The following is an 18,378-nucleotide window of genomic DNA, read 5'->3' on the forward strand; positions in this document are numbered from 1 at the left end:
CAATTGGTTGTTAAACAAAAAAAAAAACGACTAAACTGGTTTGTTCAGCTGATAAATGTGATATTTTGTAGACTTAGTGGGAGTATATCTAAAGATGAGGCTTTTCAACAGCCTGAAAGACAATTTTAACTAAAAGTTGTTGCAACATCTGATAAGTTTGTCTTTTTAATGAATATTATTGTTATTACTTTACATCTTTTCAACAAGCTTTTGCAGTGTCTGATGTGAGTCTATCAGGGTTACATGTGATCCAAATGGGACATTCATTTTGGACTAAATTTAGACTAAATCAAATTAAACGCAGCCCAATTTCAATGACTGTTTTTGGGTTAAATAAATGTCAAGACCGGCTGACCTGAGTCAGCACAAAAGTCAGCCCATGGTGCTCGGTTGGTGATTTGTTTACTGTTAAAGAAATGCGTATTGAATAGGTAATACTAATGTTCACCATAACTTCAATATGTACATTTTGGGCCCTTTTCTTGGATTGAAGTCCTTGTCTAGATTTGATTGTTTGCAGTAGCTGTGCTTGTCTAACTGTGTTTAATCTATACCAACATGTAGGGCTCAGAGGAGTGGGTATTGATTGAAAAACAAGAACCTTATCAACAAGACCATGACTGGAAGGCAGAAGAAAAGAACAAATCTCTCACACCTGATTCCTCATGGGAGAAAAAGGGTCTGGAAAAAGAGATAGATGTTAGCAAGATGATACATAAGGAGGTAGCAGAGTATGACAGAAAAGAAATGAAAAGTCATATTGATGAGTTTCCATCAACAAAATCGTCCAGAGAGGCAGATGTATGCTCTGAGCCTCGGCGTTTTGTGATCCAATTATCTGAGAATGCCGACTCGTTTCAAGACAAATCTCAAAGCAACTCAGCTCGAGCATCAGACCCTGAGGCGAACAGCGATGCAGCCCCGGGCTTGCGGCACATGAAGGAGCGCACAGCTTCTAAACCGAGGAAAAAGAGGAGACCCCAGAGCTTAAACCTGGGAATGCCCGCAGAGCTCGTCTACAGGAAAGGAGGTAGCGATTCCACTGAAGACGAAAACGAGGGTTCGGACTCAGACAACAACTCAGAAACAGCACCTAAGAGAGGAATTCATTGCGAGTCGCCCCCAGTGGCAACGATGAAAGATGATCAGGGTTTAGAAAAGGATCAGCCGGTCAGGGTCTATAAAGACGGCAAACAAGAGGGTAAATTAGTTGGAGAAAGCAGGGAGGTCTCCACCCAAGGAGCAGAGCAGGTAAAGAAAAAAGTGAGCCTTGTTGGGACAGCAGATGTCGATTTAGGCGCAGTGAATGGACCTGGAAAGATAGAGCATGATGGCTCATTCTCAGGGTCAAAAGGAGAGTGTGTGCTGAAGATGCGAGGGAAAGGCTTCATTGACAACAAAGAGTTAGCAGAGGTTAAACTACGACAGGTCAGGACACATGAAAGAAAGGTCAGTAGCTCTGGAGGAGAGGATGTTGAGGGTTTCTTGGGCGACAGAGGTCAGAGGACGTCTCTCCACCGACTGTCAGGCAGCAGCTACCAGTCGGAAATCACCAGGATTGTTCCTCTCAAGCCGGAGCGTTCGAAGAGCGTCACGTCCAAGGACGAAAGGGACCGGACGGGACAGGACGATCCAAGACGGGGGATCAGAAGAGAATACCGGTGGTCGGTTGGCTCTCCGGAGGGATCCTCAGACCTCAGCTGGACCGACGGTTCCACCTTTCATCCAGCGTTCGCGTCAGATCTGGAGGGCGTTGCTAAAATCGAGCATCCAGACGATAGCTTTCAGTCTGGTAGAGTGTTCGCGGAGAGCCAGTCATTCAGCTCAAAGGTTTCAGGGCTTCCCAAAATGGCCCCTCCAGCGCCGCCGGTGAAAACGCAGAAGGCGAGAGAGTCCGTGCTAATACTCCGGAACAGCAGAAACGCCAGCAGGGAGCCGAGCCTGGACGCGGCCAAAAAGAGACACTCGGTAACTCCTCTTGGCATCTGCTATTCAGTCATTGGAAACAAAGCATGAGCTTCAGACAGACTTCAGCATGAGCACGCCATTTTTCTTTTTTCTACGTTTTCAATGACTTGAAATACTCATCCATCTTGCCTTGTTCGTGCCTGCATGAAGAGCAGGCGGAGCCGTACCTCTGCTCTGTCTTGTGGCAGTCAAAAAGTGTGGACATTTTCCCATAAGGCAGTCCAGTTTATCCCCCCCTCCCATTGCCTTTTGACATGCACCACACTGTCTGGCAAATCTGTACAGCTCAACACTGGCTGTGAAAGTTTAAACACACACACACGCTAAAAAAAAGTCATGTTTTGGTGTTTTGGTTCATCTTTTCCAGCTGCTGAACCTGAAATTTCCTCCCAGCTCATATTGTTCTCTGTCAGAGGGCGGCGGACTCGCATATTACCGCTGCTCCGATGATTTATGCTCATCTCCATGTCATTTCCAAGCTGGAAATACAAAACAAGCGATTTATTGCCTATGAACGTTAGAAATTAAATCACTCATTTGTGAAAGGAGGGGGTGGGGGTGTACTGTCATCCATTACTTTGTTAGAGAGCTAATATCTTCCAAAATTAGAGATAAATGGAGTATAGAATTGGTTTGTGCGCAAAAGATTGAGGAACCACATCAAACTGATAACCCTTAAAAAAAAAACAATGCAGAATTTACAAACTGTCGCTGGATCCTTCACATGGGTGGTAATAAATCAGAAATCATCCGTTGCATTATTTCCATTTACCCTCACCTGGATTGAAAGCCCAGCGGTGTTCTAAACACACCAGTTCCTCCAACTGTGAAAGCCCAGCAGGCAGCAAGCAGACAGACACCACAGCTCAGTGCCTGACACAGTCAGATTTGCTGCTTTCATTTCACTGTTGGTATCATTGGGAGCTTGCACGTGTTTGGCACCGGAATGAAAGGAATTTGGAGTGAATAGACATGACAGCTTTTATCATTCCCCACCTTTTCATCTGAGTCAAGCTCTTGCATATATTGGATTAAACAGGCATGAGGAGAGAGGTGTTGCGTAGCTCTCAGTGTGCGAACAGACCTCACTGGCGAGTGACAATCACATTAAGATCTGATTGAAGTGGGAGAGGGGGGGCTGGGAAAATATTAAGGTGCTCCTCCAAACACGTGGAACCACTCTCCCAGTCATTTTGACAGGCTTTGAAATGCATCACGGCACCTTTTTTAAATTTTTTTATCAGAAATGTAACAACATCATTCGACTGTATTTGTGTTTAAATTCACGGTGAACCATTGCAACACTTTCTCAGTTAGTGGATGAGTGGCTGCTCTTACTACCAGAAACCTGCTCGTTATACAAAGTGCATGATTTTCTTGCCCTGCCTCTGCTAACTACAACAAATGGCTGTAGATATCGTTGTTGCTTTTCTGTCCTCTAAACTTCTACTGCTGTTTGCTTTTGTCACTGTAGAGCAGTCCTTGAAATTTGTGCTGGTATCCATTCTGAACCTGACTGGATCTGACTGGTCAGAACCAGCGGGCTTGAATTGGGTCTGGCTGAATTTCTCACCTAAACTTGGGTTTGAGTTAATAGCACAAACTAGTTTGTTTGTGTGTTGTATTTACATTTGGACTCTTGAACACCAGGATCCCAGTTTAGGTTTACGCTGCAATATTTTGTGCACAGAACCCCACTGGGCTCATATCTTCAGACCAGTCAATCACTGCTGTGTCAGTCAGTCCACACTCCACTCCAGCTTGTGCTAACCCTGAGATCCTCTCTCTGCTCTTTCCTCTGCTTCCCTCTGCAGGAGCCTGTTTCTACTCCTGCTATATATGAAGAGCCATTTGCTGACTTCAAGGTTATTCATTTGTATTTGAACCCATTCTTCATATACTCTGTCCATTTTTCTCTTTTCCTCCCTCGATGCTTGTCTCATACCTGACTGCAGCGGTCTCCCCCGACATCAAACAAAATCAAAAATCAAACACACAACTTTTACTACCTGTTATCAATGTGCATGACGTTTAAGTTGCTACTTTTACCAAAAGGCAGGAACGAGAGTGAGTCTGTAAGTGGACTGTCAGAGTTTTGGATAAGAAAAGTTGTGTGTTTAAATTAGCAGAAGACTAGCTGTTGCATTGCTATTGTTAGTAAAGCTAGCTACAATTACAGCTTGTTTGTTTAATCAAACATATTGTAGCTAGTTAGGTAGCTAGGTAGTTGTAGCTAGATGGAATATGCACACCACTATGTCTGAAGCCGGGTTGGGTTTTTGGAGTTAGAAGTTATTTGCAAAAGACGGTCCACAGTCAGATCCAGCCCTCATCACATTCACTGTCCAAACGTCAGGGATGCAATGGCAAAAAATTTTCCTCTCAGGGTCTTCAACCGGACTTTGCAAACTAATGGATGATGGCTAGCTTGTGTAGCAAGTTGCTTCCATAATGTCGATGATTCCCATTCCTTGCCATCTCAATTCAAAACACTGTAGCGGTGCGATGCCAGAGTTGTGATCCTGTGTCTGTGCCTGCACCAGAAGGAGTTCGGGGAGAGGAGGCCTCAGCCGAGCATAGCCTCGGAGGAGGAGCAGGAACGAGACACCGTGGCGTGCATGAAGGAAACCCACCTGGGAATCGAACGCAAGTGTTCCAGCATGACGGTCAGCTCGACGTCCAGCCTGGAGGCCGAGGTCGACTTCACTGTCATCACTGACCTCCACTCGGGTCTCGAGGACTTTTCTAAGGGTGTGCCCGAACTGGGAGAGAGGGAGCGACAGCCAGAGGTGGGCCGGGAGGACTTTGAGGAGACCTCCAGGTTCTACTCTGCCCGTCTAATGGGCTCCCGGGACAAGTCTCCCATAGAGGAGAGGCTTCCTGAGGAGGGAATGCATCATGAGGTAGACAGATGAACGCATTTATACGTATTCATCGCCATCATCACCCACTGGCTTCACCCTGCCTGGCTGGACTTCAGTAGCCCCCCGCTGTATTTTTTATTTATTTTTGGACCATAATGTGTTACTTAAGTTTTGTTGATTCCTTATTGTGTTCAGTTTTTGTTCTACTCATTTTTGATGTATTAATTGTAATTCACCCATTTTATTTTTGTTGGTGTTTCTTTGAATTTATTGCACCTCTTGCACGTTGTCATCCAGACTAATAAAAATGCATTTCACAGTTTGTTACTGTAAGTTAACATCGCTCGGTTGCTTTCTTTTGTTTAATATGCTGCTTACAAGAATGGGTCTGAAGTCATCAGGCGACTTACTGTGAAGAAATCGCTTGCTGCTCTTTGACTGTATTGTACTGTTTGTGTTTGACACAGCCTCCCGTGGCAAAGAAAGACCCCAACGCGGTGAGCGTGGCCCACAAGCTGAAAAGAGCCGACAGCAAGACGGAGACGCACACAAATGGCTCGGAAGCCCACGCCAACGTCGTTAATGTCTCTCCAGAGGTAAACCGAACGCAAAAGCAGTAGAAACAACAGCACTATAGTCTGCGTGAGGTGTCATGTATAATTTTAAACAACCTAAACATGATCAAAAAATATGATCAAGATTTGTATTCTTGATTATTGTGCGCTCTTTATGGACCAGATTATCTGTCAACATTGAAGTCTTTTTGAGTTCAGCAAACTGAACCCAATACCATTAAACTTCTTATACCTCTTAGTAAGAACTTGGATTGGTTATTTTCTATGGGTGTGTGTGTATGTAAGTGTACAGGAAAACCTACCTGTAAGTTTAATGTTTCAAGCCTTATTTAATACAACATGGTGTTCATTTTATAAAAGTTACTGGGGTTCACTGAGAGCCACTAGGCGTATGTGACTGGGCTTTAGAAGTCGATTAAACAGTGAGTTTTAGCAACTGTTTACTTATTTCTAGCGCCCTGTGATTGATGAGTGATTGCCAGTCAGTCATTATGCCAGTGTGACTTTGGCCTTAAACAACACCAAAGCTACAGCCAATAGACTGTTGGCTTATGGTTAGTCCTGACTCTGTACAAAGCAGCATAATCCATCGTCCTGCACCTCTAAAGTGTAAAAATCTTTGCTTTAAAATGTACAATTTTAGGGTTTGTTTTTTTTACAAGAACCTCCATGCCAGTCAGCATGGAAGGTGCTGTTGGCTTTACACTTATTTATTTGCACAGCTTTAACTTATAACATGTTAGATACTGGGCTTTGGATGTGCCTGAAAGCTCTAGACTGAGCTTGGCTTGCTATCTATTCCTCTAACTCATCAACAAGATGAAGGTCTGTTTTCCCAAATTGACAAAGTATTTACTTTTTTAAAACTTCTTTAGGAAATGTTGGGTTGAATATGATGAGTACTTTAAATACTTATAGGTGAGTGCTAAAGAATTAGGGCTACGGGACTGGCAGAAAGAGGAAATGAAGATCAGTTCCATCAGTCGCCATCAAAGTGACTTTCTTATTTGTACAGAGCTTGATTAGAGGAAGAAGCATCTTCTTTGAGCTGCAGTGACATGATGGCCATATTCCCCAGACACGGATGGAATAATAGCATCATTATGAAGTGATTAAAGTATTGACAGTGTATTAATGAGGATGATGAAAGCAGGTGCGAATCCCATTCATCTCCGGAGGCAGAGATTTGAGTGCCGGCTGGCTGTCCCACAGGAGCCTTATTAAAATGTAATCATTGCTGGGCTCTTTAGCCATTCAGCTAATAGTGTGGATGAACTCAGGCAATGATGTAGAGAGGGTACCTTTGAAGTGCCACATCAGCGTTGAGTCACATTTTCAAAGATGTCAGAGAAAGCCACATGCAGAGTGTGCATGTATGCGTCTCAGGCAAACTGGGGACTGACGTCATTCGTGGGCAGATACAGATCCTCAGCAGTGACACTGCACAGCCAGCAGAGGGAGACATGCTTTGTCTGTTGAACTTGGGCTCTAAACAAAAGCACAAAGGCTCAGCAGCTGCTCCGTTCCAGCTGTCTGCAAAGCACCCACAGCACACTGTAGGACAATTTATTTTGCTTTCACAAACAGTTCATCATGTATAGTCATGAAAATACACCAGCAGCCTCTTTAAAGCAGAACAATAATGGAAATGAATGACACACAAAAGCAAACTTGTCATTTTTCACATTTTAAAGAAATAAAAACAAATCAGTCACATGCAAAACTTTGGATATAAAGCTATAGTTAGGACACCATCATAAAGTAAATCTCATATTCCAGTTTAGGTAACAAATATTCAACCTTGATGTCAGTAAGCTTATCTAATCTAACGTTCTCTCTGTTACTGAAGTGCCATAATGACAAAATCTAGAGAAATGTGTTAATTGTGGGTGCCCATGAGTCTCATTAGGGATATAAAAAGATTTAAAATATATATAAATTAATTATTTAAGCGTAAAAAAAACTCCTGCTGGTGGGTTATACTTCCATTCCAGTAAATGACACCAAAGAGGAGACTGTTTTCTGAGTAAACTCTTGGTTTATGTGTCTGCTGCTACAAACAGGTTGTATATACACTCACACTTTAATAGGTACACCTCTTCCACTGCTTGCTAATGCAAATATATAATCAGCCAATCACATAGCAGCAACTCAGTGCATTTAGGCATACAAACATGGTCAAGATGACAAGGTTAGCATCTTGACTGTCTGGTGATTTAAGTGACTCTGAATGTGGCATGATTGTTGAGTATTTCAGAAACTACTGATCTGCTTAGATTTTCCTGCACCACCATCTCTGGGGTTTACAGTGAAAGGTCCAAAAGAGAGAAACTATCCAATAAACGGCAGCTCTCTACACAAAATAGCTTTGTTGATGTCTGATAAAAAGGGAACAATGGCTCAAATAGCCAGTCATGTGTTGTGGATGCACAACACATCAAACCTTGAAGAAGATGGGCTACAGCAGCAGAAGATCACACCAAGTGCCACTTTAATCGGCTAAGAACAGGAAACTACATTTTCCAAAGGCTCACTAAAATTGGACACTAAAAGAGTGTTGCCTGGTCTGCAGGTCATAATTTAGTGTAAACCACACGAAAGCATGGATACAACCTGCCTTGTATGAACAGTTGCTGGTGGTAGTGTGATGGCTACTGGAGTATTTTTGCTGGCCACGTCCACATCTTCTGATGGCTGCTTCCAGCAGGATAGTACACCATGCACACCAACATGACTTCATCATGAGTGTGTTGTACTCGCATGGCCACTTTCTGTGGCACAAAGAATTATTCGACGGGACTGGGAGGTTCCCGGGAAGAATGTGTTTGCTGTTCTTTTTGAACAATCTACTAGATACATGAATCAAATTTTGATTTTTATGTAACCACTTGCTTCTCATGGCATCCATATATGGTGATGGAAAATATCGTCACTTTGGTGACATCAAGGACTGGGCAGCTAGCATTTAGCTGCTTGCTGATTCATCTAAAAATTCTGCTGGAAGACATTGTAATTTACCTGAGCTGACCTTCAAAAGGAGTGAGACCTTCCAGTGAGACAATAATCTTGAACACACTAGCAATTCTACCAAGAGATGCCCTCGAATGAAGAATGAAGGCTCATGAAAAGCTCACTTTGAAGTCCCATTGAACCGTTGTACACTTAATAAAATCCCTCAAATATCTGGTAACTGAAGGATTTTGCATATAAGAGTGAAAAACTTCACCATTTATGCAAAAGTCCTGCACAAAATAGTTATTATTGCTAAAAAGCCAAAACAATAGTTGTTTCTGAGGACACTGCTGTACTTAAATCTATTTTTATATTACCTTTACTGTATCCATATGTACTGTTTGAGTACAGGGGTGTACAGTGTTCCTATTTCTATATATTACCTTGTGTATATCCATGATGAAATGGATGCTGTCAGCACAAACACTGTTGGTTAAAGGTAAACCGTGTTGACTTGGATTTGATGGAGCAGTAAATCAGCCTTCATCACTTTCTTTAAAGTGAGACTTTTTAACGAGTCAGTTTAGTGCGTCACAGAGATAAACAGCAGAACTTCACCAGCAGACACGTGTGATGTGCTTTAGATTGCTTTCACTGTATCTAATGACATAAATAAATAAAGACAGTAAGACAGCATTAACAGCAGGTCTTTTTCACTGCAGACTTTTTGACTCGACAGGAAAAACAGGTGAAACAAATTAGAATAAATTGCCCAAACAGCAGTGACATGGAGCCAGCAGACACCATGAAGCAGCTCAGTGACGGTGCTCATTATGTTGGTTTATAGCCGCTTGTCCTGTTATGATGTTATGATTATATGCCAAAATGTCTGCTGTGGAGGTTCAGCCCTGGCATTGTCATTAACTGAGGAGCAGCCTTAATTCAGGTTTTTGAATATGACCATTAAGTTCCTGCTTTAGTGTGTTTGCTGTGTGAACGGCCTCATTTCATCATATATATGTTGTCTCTATAACAGGGCTGGGCAACTCCAGGCCTCGAGGGCCGGTGTCCTGCAGGTTTTAGATGTGTCCTTGAACCAACACAGCTGATTTAAATGGCTAAATGACCTCTTCAACATGTTTTGAGGTTCTCCAGAGGCCTCATAATGAACTAATCATGTGATTCAGGTGTGTTGACCCAGGGTGAGATCTAAAACCTGCAGGACACCGGCCCGCGAGGCCTGGAGTTGCCCACCCCTGCTCTATAATATACTAAAAAGATACTTTTTAGCCAAGACTTTGTTGTTTCTTTTTGTAGTTTGACTGGCAGTAGGTTTTCAAAACAACATCATAATGAAGTGTCCTGGATGCTTCATTAAGATTTCTTTGAAGCAAGAGTACTCCAGACCTTTGTACGAATGTGTTTGACATGAATTTGTGAAATAACTCACAATGATGTGATTAAAAACAACCAAAATAAGCTGGACCCATGCCAGACATCAAACTGATAATCAGAAAAATCTGAATTTCATGTTTAAAATATAAACATGAAAAACTGAAATGTAAACTCTATGAAAAAGGAAGTAAAATCAAACTCCTCAAAATGCAATGTTAAATCCACTACAATTAGCAGAGAACAAAACCACACCATTCTATTTTAAATATGCACTAATGCTTCTTTGTATGATCACAGATTGTATTTAAAAAGCTCCTTAAAGACTGTTAATAAGGTCCATTTCCTCTTTTTCAGAACTATGGAGTCGTCAGCCCACAGGAGGCTCCTGCTGCCGTCAAAGAAAATGGCTCTCCTGTAAGTATCTTTGATGAGGAACAAAGTGACAGTACGCATGTGTGTGTGTGTCCACAGTGAGAAACCCTAGCGATTTGTCCACTGATTTCCTCTCTTCTTGCGTTGAACTTTCATATCTTGCTGAACGACTGTCGAAATGAATATTGTTACACGAGGCAGCTGTTTGCAGGACCACATTCACGTGTTTTTTTGTAATATAGTCTGCTGATTCCAACATTTACATTGTACCAGCAGTGATAGCTGATTTTTCTTTATGCTCATTATATTTCTGTCCAAGTCAAAGTCCTGAAAATGCTGGACTTAGAGTTTTGCTTGATGTTTTAAATATGTGGCCAAGTACCAAAACAACTACTCAAGGCTATGTGACCAATAAGCATGTCCCACTTGTGATGAAACGAACCTTATTATTATTACATTTAAGCTTCATGCTAAATTGTTTAAACAGACATTTCAAAGATGGCTAAGTTCTGTAGTAGGTGTAAATGAAGAGAGACAGAGAGTATTTGACACATACACAGATATATTTCAAATCGGGGTGCCCTCCACTACCCTGGTTTGTTAACATCATCCTGGCTGTGTGTACTCTATGTGCGGTCATCGTCCAGCAGAGACAGAAACTGACTGAAATGCCTCACGACACTGAAATACCCATAGCTGGCTAAAAACATTAGAGTTCATTAATAGAACTAACAGTTGTGTTTATTGTCCCCTTGACTTTACAAGCCATGCGAGTATATTGTGCAAATTTTTTGTTCATTGGCGTAAAAAATGTGATCAGTGTACTAGTGAACAATTTTCTGGCTCTTATTTTGAAAGTTCAGTTGTTGCTAATTGGTTACCATTGACACATCCCATCTCATTCTTTCTTACTGGTGTGGCTACAGCTAGCAACTTTAAGTTCTGCTCTGGAAATCTAATTGCTGGAGTACCTGCAGCAGGTGCAGCGGCGTTGCAGAGCAGAACAAGGACTGCCGTTGCCAACTGTCATTCAAGACAGTGGAGCTGATTTTTGTTGTTATGCACAGTCCACTATGATGAGACTCACTGGTTTATTAGGCGCAAAGAATGTACTTCTAAGTGAAAAACATTACAAGAACAGCTGTTAGTGAATATATTTTTTTACAACACAGAGAAAGCAAATTGTTGCTGCACACATCAGCATTATCAGTGGCTTGTATTATTACCAACAGCTGTTAAAGAGAGTTTTGTTGACCAGGGCATCTGGTGCACAGAAACTCTGATAACGGTTAACAGATTTCAGATCTCTGATTTACATCCCAGGAGGCCGAGACCCCCCAAGGCTGGCAGAGCGGTACACGTTGTGTCCAAGCATGTTTTTGCCGTTGGCTCCGTCCATTTGTGTGTAACTGCTCTCTAATGACTGTGCTGCAGGTAAAAGCCAGCACCCAGGGGAGAGAGTCCGTTGTGTCCCCGCTGACCATCACTGCTGAGAGCGTCACCTCAGCAACCACGACGCAAGTTACCAAGGTAACACTTCGTGAGTTCCTATGGTTACAGTTTGATGGCCGAAGCATTAGGTCAGCGCCATCACATCTTTGTCTGTGTTACCCGTCCTTATAGATACATTGGACTAGAAGATCAAATATATCATTGTTCTTTTCCTAACTTATTAACTTCTTAATTAATAACAGGAAAATGTATTTAATATGTTAACAATATATTTTGATAAGGTGATCGACTCTGATAGGCTTTACATGAATACTAATAACACAAATCATTATTCCCTGCAGCTCTATTAGGACTGAATCACTGTTAGACAACATGATTCAGTGTGTTTCCACGTCATCAAGACTTTTAGTGCATTAACACACATTTAGTTTTACAGGAGGCCAGTTTTATATCACTTCAAAGTTAAAAAAGCTAACTAAATAAACTGAATGGATCTGTGTAAATTGGAGAGAGATTTTTGGAAGGAGGACATGGATAAAATAGACTACAATAACAACACACTGCTGCTTTTTCTTTTGTGTCATTTTATATGATTCATTAAATTTCCTTCTTTCTGTATTCAACAGACTGTGAAAGGAGGCTACTCAGAGACCAGGATCGAGAAGAGGATTATAATCACAGGAGATGATGATGTGGACCAACATCAGGTGAGAGACACTGTTCACAGAAACCCTCGCAAAGCACTGGGAGTTCGGATGAGAGGGTTACGACACCTGTGTTGATGGTTTTTATGTCCCCAGGCACTTGCCATGGCAATCCAAGAGGCAAAGCAGCAGCATCCTGACATGCTGGTGACAAAAGCAGTGGTTATCAGGGAAACAGAGTCGCCCACTGAGGAGCTACAACAGAAAGCAGAGGTAAATATCTCTTGTTACAAAAACTCTGTACTTTTTAAGGATTACTTCAAGCACTTGACAGGCACAGAGCCTATGCTTAGACTCAAAGTTTTTTGTTGGAAAGTTAACCAAATGATTACAAAAACAGAACAAGTACAGAGGGCCACTAAGGTGCAAAGCTAATCCAAAGAAATGCAAAACAATTATAAACAGCTGGGAAATGACTGTCGAGAGAAATAAAGCAACTAGACATCAAAATGAGATACAAAATAACTACAAAGGAGATAAGAGATGATTACAGAGGGATGCCAAATGACAATAACTATATATTAAAAAATTATTGTAAAGACGTAACGGGACTATAGAAGGATGAAAAATTATCTTAAAGAAATGACAAGTACCTACATAATAATGCAACTACAGATTCAGACCAAATGACCAAGAAGATACAAAGTGGTTTAGACATGCCAAAGATGCACACACATTACAAAGGAGAAATGAAAACAAAATGAAAACGGTTCCAAATTACTAAAGAGAAAAATAAAATTCAAGGCACTGTTAAAATAACTAAAAAGAGATGCCAAAACACTACAAAGGGAGGCAAGAAGTTAGAAATGTAAGATGCAAATATGACAGAAAGACACATAAAGTGATATGAAGTGATTCAAAATGACAAAAAAGAGTGAAAATAGCTATATTGAGACAGGGTGACTACAAAGCACTTCTACTGTTGCAGAAAAATCTACCAAAAAATGCAAAAGTACTACAAAGGGATGCAAATTATGTACAAAAAGACATAGAAAGACATACATCGACTGCTAAATGATGTGCATAATAACCATGAGAAACACTAAAATAGGGATGCAAATTGTCAACCAACAGAAAGAAAGATATTGCAAACAGATACAAAACATCTAACTATACAATAAATATTAATTGAGAAGAAAAGAGTAATAAACCCGACGCCTACAAAAGATGCAGAACATTATCAAACAAATGGAACTAGAATAGATGTTTTTTTTTTTTTGTTAAATTTGATACTATTATTTAACTCTTGCTCTGTGCTATACAGATGAGAGGCATCATCTATCAGTGAAGGCTAATATTAGATGAAGTTATAAATGGTTATACTTGGGAACACTAAAGTAGATTATTTTCTGTCAAACTCATAAATTATTTCTGCCATGACTGGATAAAAATACTTAATAAATGCTATAGTGAATCCTGGTGTTGTAGTGCCATTGATAATGGTGTTCTTTCTCTACTCACATGGACTGAGGGTGATTGAACTCACAGCTGATTGAAGTAACACTGATCAGCTGTTCTGGAACCAAAAAAGTCAGTTTGTAAAACGTTCTCCGTGGAAAAAGGGCTCAGCTCTCTGGGATGTAGTAAGATACAAAACCATTATAAAGACATCTTAAATGAACAAAAAGGAGAGACGAATCCTACAAAGATGCAAAATTAGTGTATTAATGTAGAATGACAACACATGGCACAAAAAAATGCAAAACAACTACAAAGAGGTCCTAAATGACCACAAATGAGAAAAATGACTATAAATGTAAAATTAATATGTGCAGACATAAAACGAGGGATGCAAAATGACTACAAAGAGAAATGGCCACAAAGGTGCAGAATTACTTCAAAGCAATGCAACTCTATGGCAGGCAGACCCCAAAATGACTAAAAAGACCAGAAAAATGAGCAGAAAGAGAAGAAAAACAGATGTGTACATGCTCACGAGCACGAAACATCTTTTTATGTATGTGTTGTCATGTGGTTGCAGTCCTGATTGAACATGGTGGCTCCTGAGACGGGGGACAGGAGAGGATCCTCCAGCTGTGTGTCTCCTGCCCCACCCTGCAGTATGCCACCAACCCGATAAGAGGACTTTCTACCCCACTGTGTACACACCAACACGACAACAGACTGCGTTCCACGAAGCAGTAGACCTCCACTCCTTTCCCTTTAGACGTACCAACTGTGACTCGGCCTCTGATCCGACCCGGCCTCCCATCCCGTCCCGGCCGATCCCAGCCCTCCACCCTCCAGTGGAAAGACGAAAAATCTTCGATTGGAAGATTTCACACATTTCTTCCATATTATTTAATGTAACATGTTTTGGCTCGTTTGAACCAGTGAGGTGTCACCTCTCACAGTTTGTGTTTAAGGGTCACACGTCTACCCCGTGCTGCTGTTATTATTAGAGAAAAGGAGGGGTGGGAGAAAGTATGGGGACAATGCTGGTAGTATGGGTAGGGATGGGAAGGTGCCAAAGTGGCAAGAGCCAGCCTTTTTTGCTTGTTGGCCATCTCCTAGCCATGCCACCTTCGGTATAATCAACTGCTGTCTTATTAGCTTTTTACATTTTTATCTATAGAGGATCTAATTTATGTTCAGTGTTTGCTTGTTTATGAAATATGTATAATATCAGAAGATTATAATCTGCATGATTCAATTAAAAATAGCAGAGGGAATGAAAACAAAACAAAAAACCACACATGAACATGTCCGCCTTTGCAACCCTGGAGAAGTGGGAATGAGGACCGTTGAGAAAGTGTAAAATACACGAGGCCAATGAATGGTGGACGGACTGTACTGACTATTCAGAGGACAGCTGGAACTGGTCCCAGTCATCAACACACAAGCGTCACTGTCCTTGTCCAGCTTCACTGTTATTGTTTTGCTGTCGGCTCACCACCAACACAAAGAGATGCTGGTCACAGTTTTAGGGTTTTCAGAGGAAATTTTAAATATAAATAATATTCTAGTTGTGATATATATTTACTTCTTTTTTTCTTACTTGCTTTACTGACTTCAATTGGGAGTTTGTTTGACACTCTTGTGTTTTTGGACATTTCAGCCTTTATGTGTGAACATGCTGTAAATTCTCCCTGACAGAGCTGTAATCAGCTGGCTCAAAACTAAGAGCTTGTTTTCCAGATTGTAAAGTTGGGCTGCAAAATGTCAATGTTGACATCACAGCCACCAGCTGTGATTTACTAATGTTGGCCACGTTTAAAGACCATAACAAGCCCAAACTACAAAACTATGAAATCAATGTTAGCGGTATCGTAATAACCGTGTATTAGCGGTAGCTGGGATATTTAAAAAATATTAATATAGCATTAGCAATGCGCATATTATAGCAGCATAAATATTCATGTAATTGCTCTTTTTTGTGTATTTGTACAGTTATAATTAGACTTTCATCATCTCTCTACTTTGTACTTTGACTTTATTTTTTGCAAAAAAATCACTGCTCTGACTTAACAGCTATGGTAAAATGTAAACAATAGCATTATTGCTATCATCTTTAAATTGACAAAACTTTTTTCACTTATTGAGATAATATTGCTATCAAGATTTTTTTTTTTTACCACAATAATCATGATATGGCGACATGACGACAGTCTTATCTGTCTAGTTTCGCGTTTAGACATCTGTGATAATGAAAATGTTAGCATTTAAGCATCCAGCCAGATTATTAAGAATTAGCATTCATTTGTAGCTCTTTTTCTGCCAGGCTATAAATTCAATTCCAATACTTAATCGCTGTCGGCACTCTTATAGTGCTGGTTTGATGTCTTTTCTTCTTTTTTTCTTCAGGGATTTTGTTTTGTTGTAACATTCTCCACTATGCTAACTTTGCTAACCTCGACTGCAGGGTCATGTTTAGACGGTAGCAGCGCCAGGGTTTATATTAAAAGCAGCGGAAACCATGCTGAAACAGTGAGCTGAAAGGGGCTAACATGCTAAGGAAACTACTGAGTCAGGTTTCTTTTTTGATTAGCTCATAATATAAAACCACTGATCATAGCAGCTCTTTAAATAGCGACTGGTTCTTGGATTGTGCGCGCATGTTTGCAGACACAGCCTGAAGAGTTCAAGACACAAGATAAACAAGGGTACTTTTTCGCTATAATTTTTTTGTTTTGTTTTCAGGTTAACTTTTTGAAGTTATGGTTTATGAGTCTGTATTTATAGGAGTGGTCAAAGTGAGCTCCTCCCTGTTTCGCATCACAGACAAAGCGTATAGTATGTCATGCGTTAAGTGGCCTCCACCCACACAGCGTGCTGGTTGTCTCATATTGTATATCCGTAGATTCTGGGTGACCTTTAATACTATACTATGCATCAGCTGTCAAACATACAAATCCCTCTAACGGAGCCCGACCCTTGTTAGCCTGTATCCCTGCTGTCACTGTTAACTTTTCGTGCTACTGTTACCTGAAGCAGTGACGCGCACTGCTTGTGAGATTTGCAATAAGCAGACATTCTTCTTATCCTGTGTCCTCTAAAGGGAGAAAACTGTGAACTGTCATGTGTATCAAAGCGTAACCAAAACCAACAACACGGAGTTGTAAAATGACATTCGAAGGAATATTTCCAACACTTGTGACCATGGCTTTGTTGCCCTTTTCATCTAATCCTCCCATTGCCCTGATTTGAACCCGTTGACCTGCTGTTGGTGGTGTCTGTGGAAAACAGGAGAAAACTGATGATTTGTATATTCTGTTTTGCTCTGTTTTATTTTACCTGGTCATATGACACTGGACTGTTGAGAAGGCTCTTGCTTGCAATGATTTGCAGCACATGTACTGTAACCTGCTGGGGGAAAAAAGCCTGTCTTTGCTGTAGGTTTGGACACACTACTGATGGAAAAGAAACAACTGTAGGCATCGGGAGAGAAGCTGTGTAACGAGGTGGCGAGTTGGAGGATGGAGGACCTGTATTTATATATAAATATCAGTACTTCTGTGTATTAGCCTGTACACTTTGTAGAAACTGACAGGAGCAGAGATGTGTTTTTAGGTGAGGGACGAGGCAGTAAGTAGAACCCGAAGGACATCAGTGCAATAGAAATGTCACGCGAATGGGTGCCTTATGTTAAGAGCCGCGGGAGCAATTATCAGTGCGCGCCTGAAAGTGCTCTTAATCACCACGAGGCAGATGGAGGAACGACCTCTCCTCTCCACCCAAGGTGAAGAGGAGCTGTCTCGAAAGCGAATTACTGTCTTGTAAAGAATATGACTTTGAAGGCAGCGAGAAAAGGAGTCTCTCTGAATCTGAAATGTTGGTCCTCAACGAGATGACAAATGTTTTTGGCCCCATTAACTTTAGAAAACCAGCACAGTATGGATCACGGATGTGAGGTTTTTTTTTTTCCCTCTGTGAAGACCATCAAACTGCTCTGCTGTAAAGCCTCCACCTCCAAGTCTCCACTGCCTTTTGCTCTACATCCCCCTAGTGCTTGGTGGTGTGTATTTGCTGTATTTGCATTCAGTCTAAATGGAAAAAAAAACATACATGCATAAATAAATGTCTCAGTATGATTCAAACACTGTCTCTGATTCTGTAATGAAGGGAGAGGGATTTCTATTTGAACTTGAGGAAATGTTTGGTTTGTTTTTTCCCCCTTCTGTTGCTTGAATATTTCCATACATTAACAATTCAGCTTGTGAAATAAAGGGCTTCTTTTGTAACACCAGAGTAGTGAAGGATTCTTGCTGGAGTGAATATGATGGAAACAGCCTTGGACTGTATTGCCATCTTGTGGCCACATTCAGTACATGCAGTAAAAAGGAACTGCAGTGGGTTTCTGGGTGCTCTTAGTGCCACCTAGTGGATTTCTAAAACCAAAGAACCATGCTCAACACGATCAGTATATTTTAGTCTGCGAAACATCTGCACAATGTCTTCACATTGTTTACCTGTTTACAAGTCACAATAGTTTAGCCTTTGCTGGTATGGAAAGCCAATTAAGTCAAAATTCTTGATTTTTTTTGCCCACATACAGTCTTATTGCACAGATTGTTTTTTCTAATTGCCCATGATGGGTAGATAACTATGTCTGTTTCCCAGGTTTATTTATTTATTTATTTATTTTTAGCTTTTCCC

At 41.0% G+C, this 18,378-nt stretch overlaps 1 protein-coding gene across 3 annotated transcripts in view; it reads left to right on the plus strand.

The window, feature by feature from the left end:
- The window catches only part of LOC116327039 (band 4.1-like protein 1), a 136,984-nt gene extending 119,021 nt beyond the window's left edge, over positions 1-17,963 (plus strand). Inside the window, exons 16-22 of one of the 3 annotated variants that reach the window (XM_039612208.1) lie at positions 3,783-3,833; positions 5,300-5,428; positions 10,109-10,168; positions 11,561-11,656; positions 12,205-12,285; positions 12,379-12,495; positions 14,264-17,963. In XM_039612208.1, coding sequence (XP_039468142.1) covers positions 3,783-3,833; positions 5,300-5,428; positions 10,109-10,168; positions 11,561-11,656; positions 12,205-12,285; positions 12,379-12,495; positions 14,264-14,269 — 540 coding nt within the window. In that variant the 3' untranslated portion in view covers positions 14,270-17,963. Of the gene's footprint in view, positions 1-564; positions 3,740-3,782; positions 3,834-5,299; positions 5,429-10,108; positions 10,169-11,560; positions 11,657-12,204; positions 12,286-12,378; positions 12,496-14,263 lie in introns of those variants that run through there. The other 2 variants (XM_039612209.1, XM_039612207.1) reach the window with 2 other exon arrangements.
- The last annotated feature ends 415 nt before the right edge of the window (positions 17,964-18,378 follow it).

The sequence above is a fragment of the Oreochromis aureus genome, linkage group 5, assembly GCF_013358895.1.
Source record: "Oreochromis aureus strain Israel breed Guangdong linkage group 5, ZZ_aureus, whole genome shotgun sequence".
Taxonomy (NCBI): Eukaryota; Metazoa; Chordata; class Actinopteri; order Cichliformes; family Cichlidae; genus Oreochromis; species Oreochromis aureus.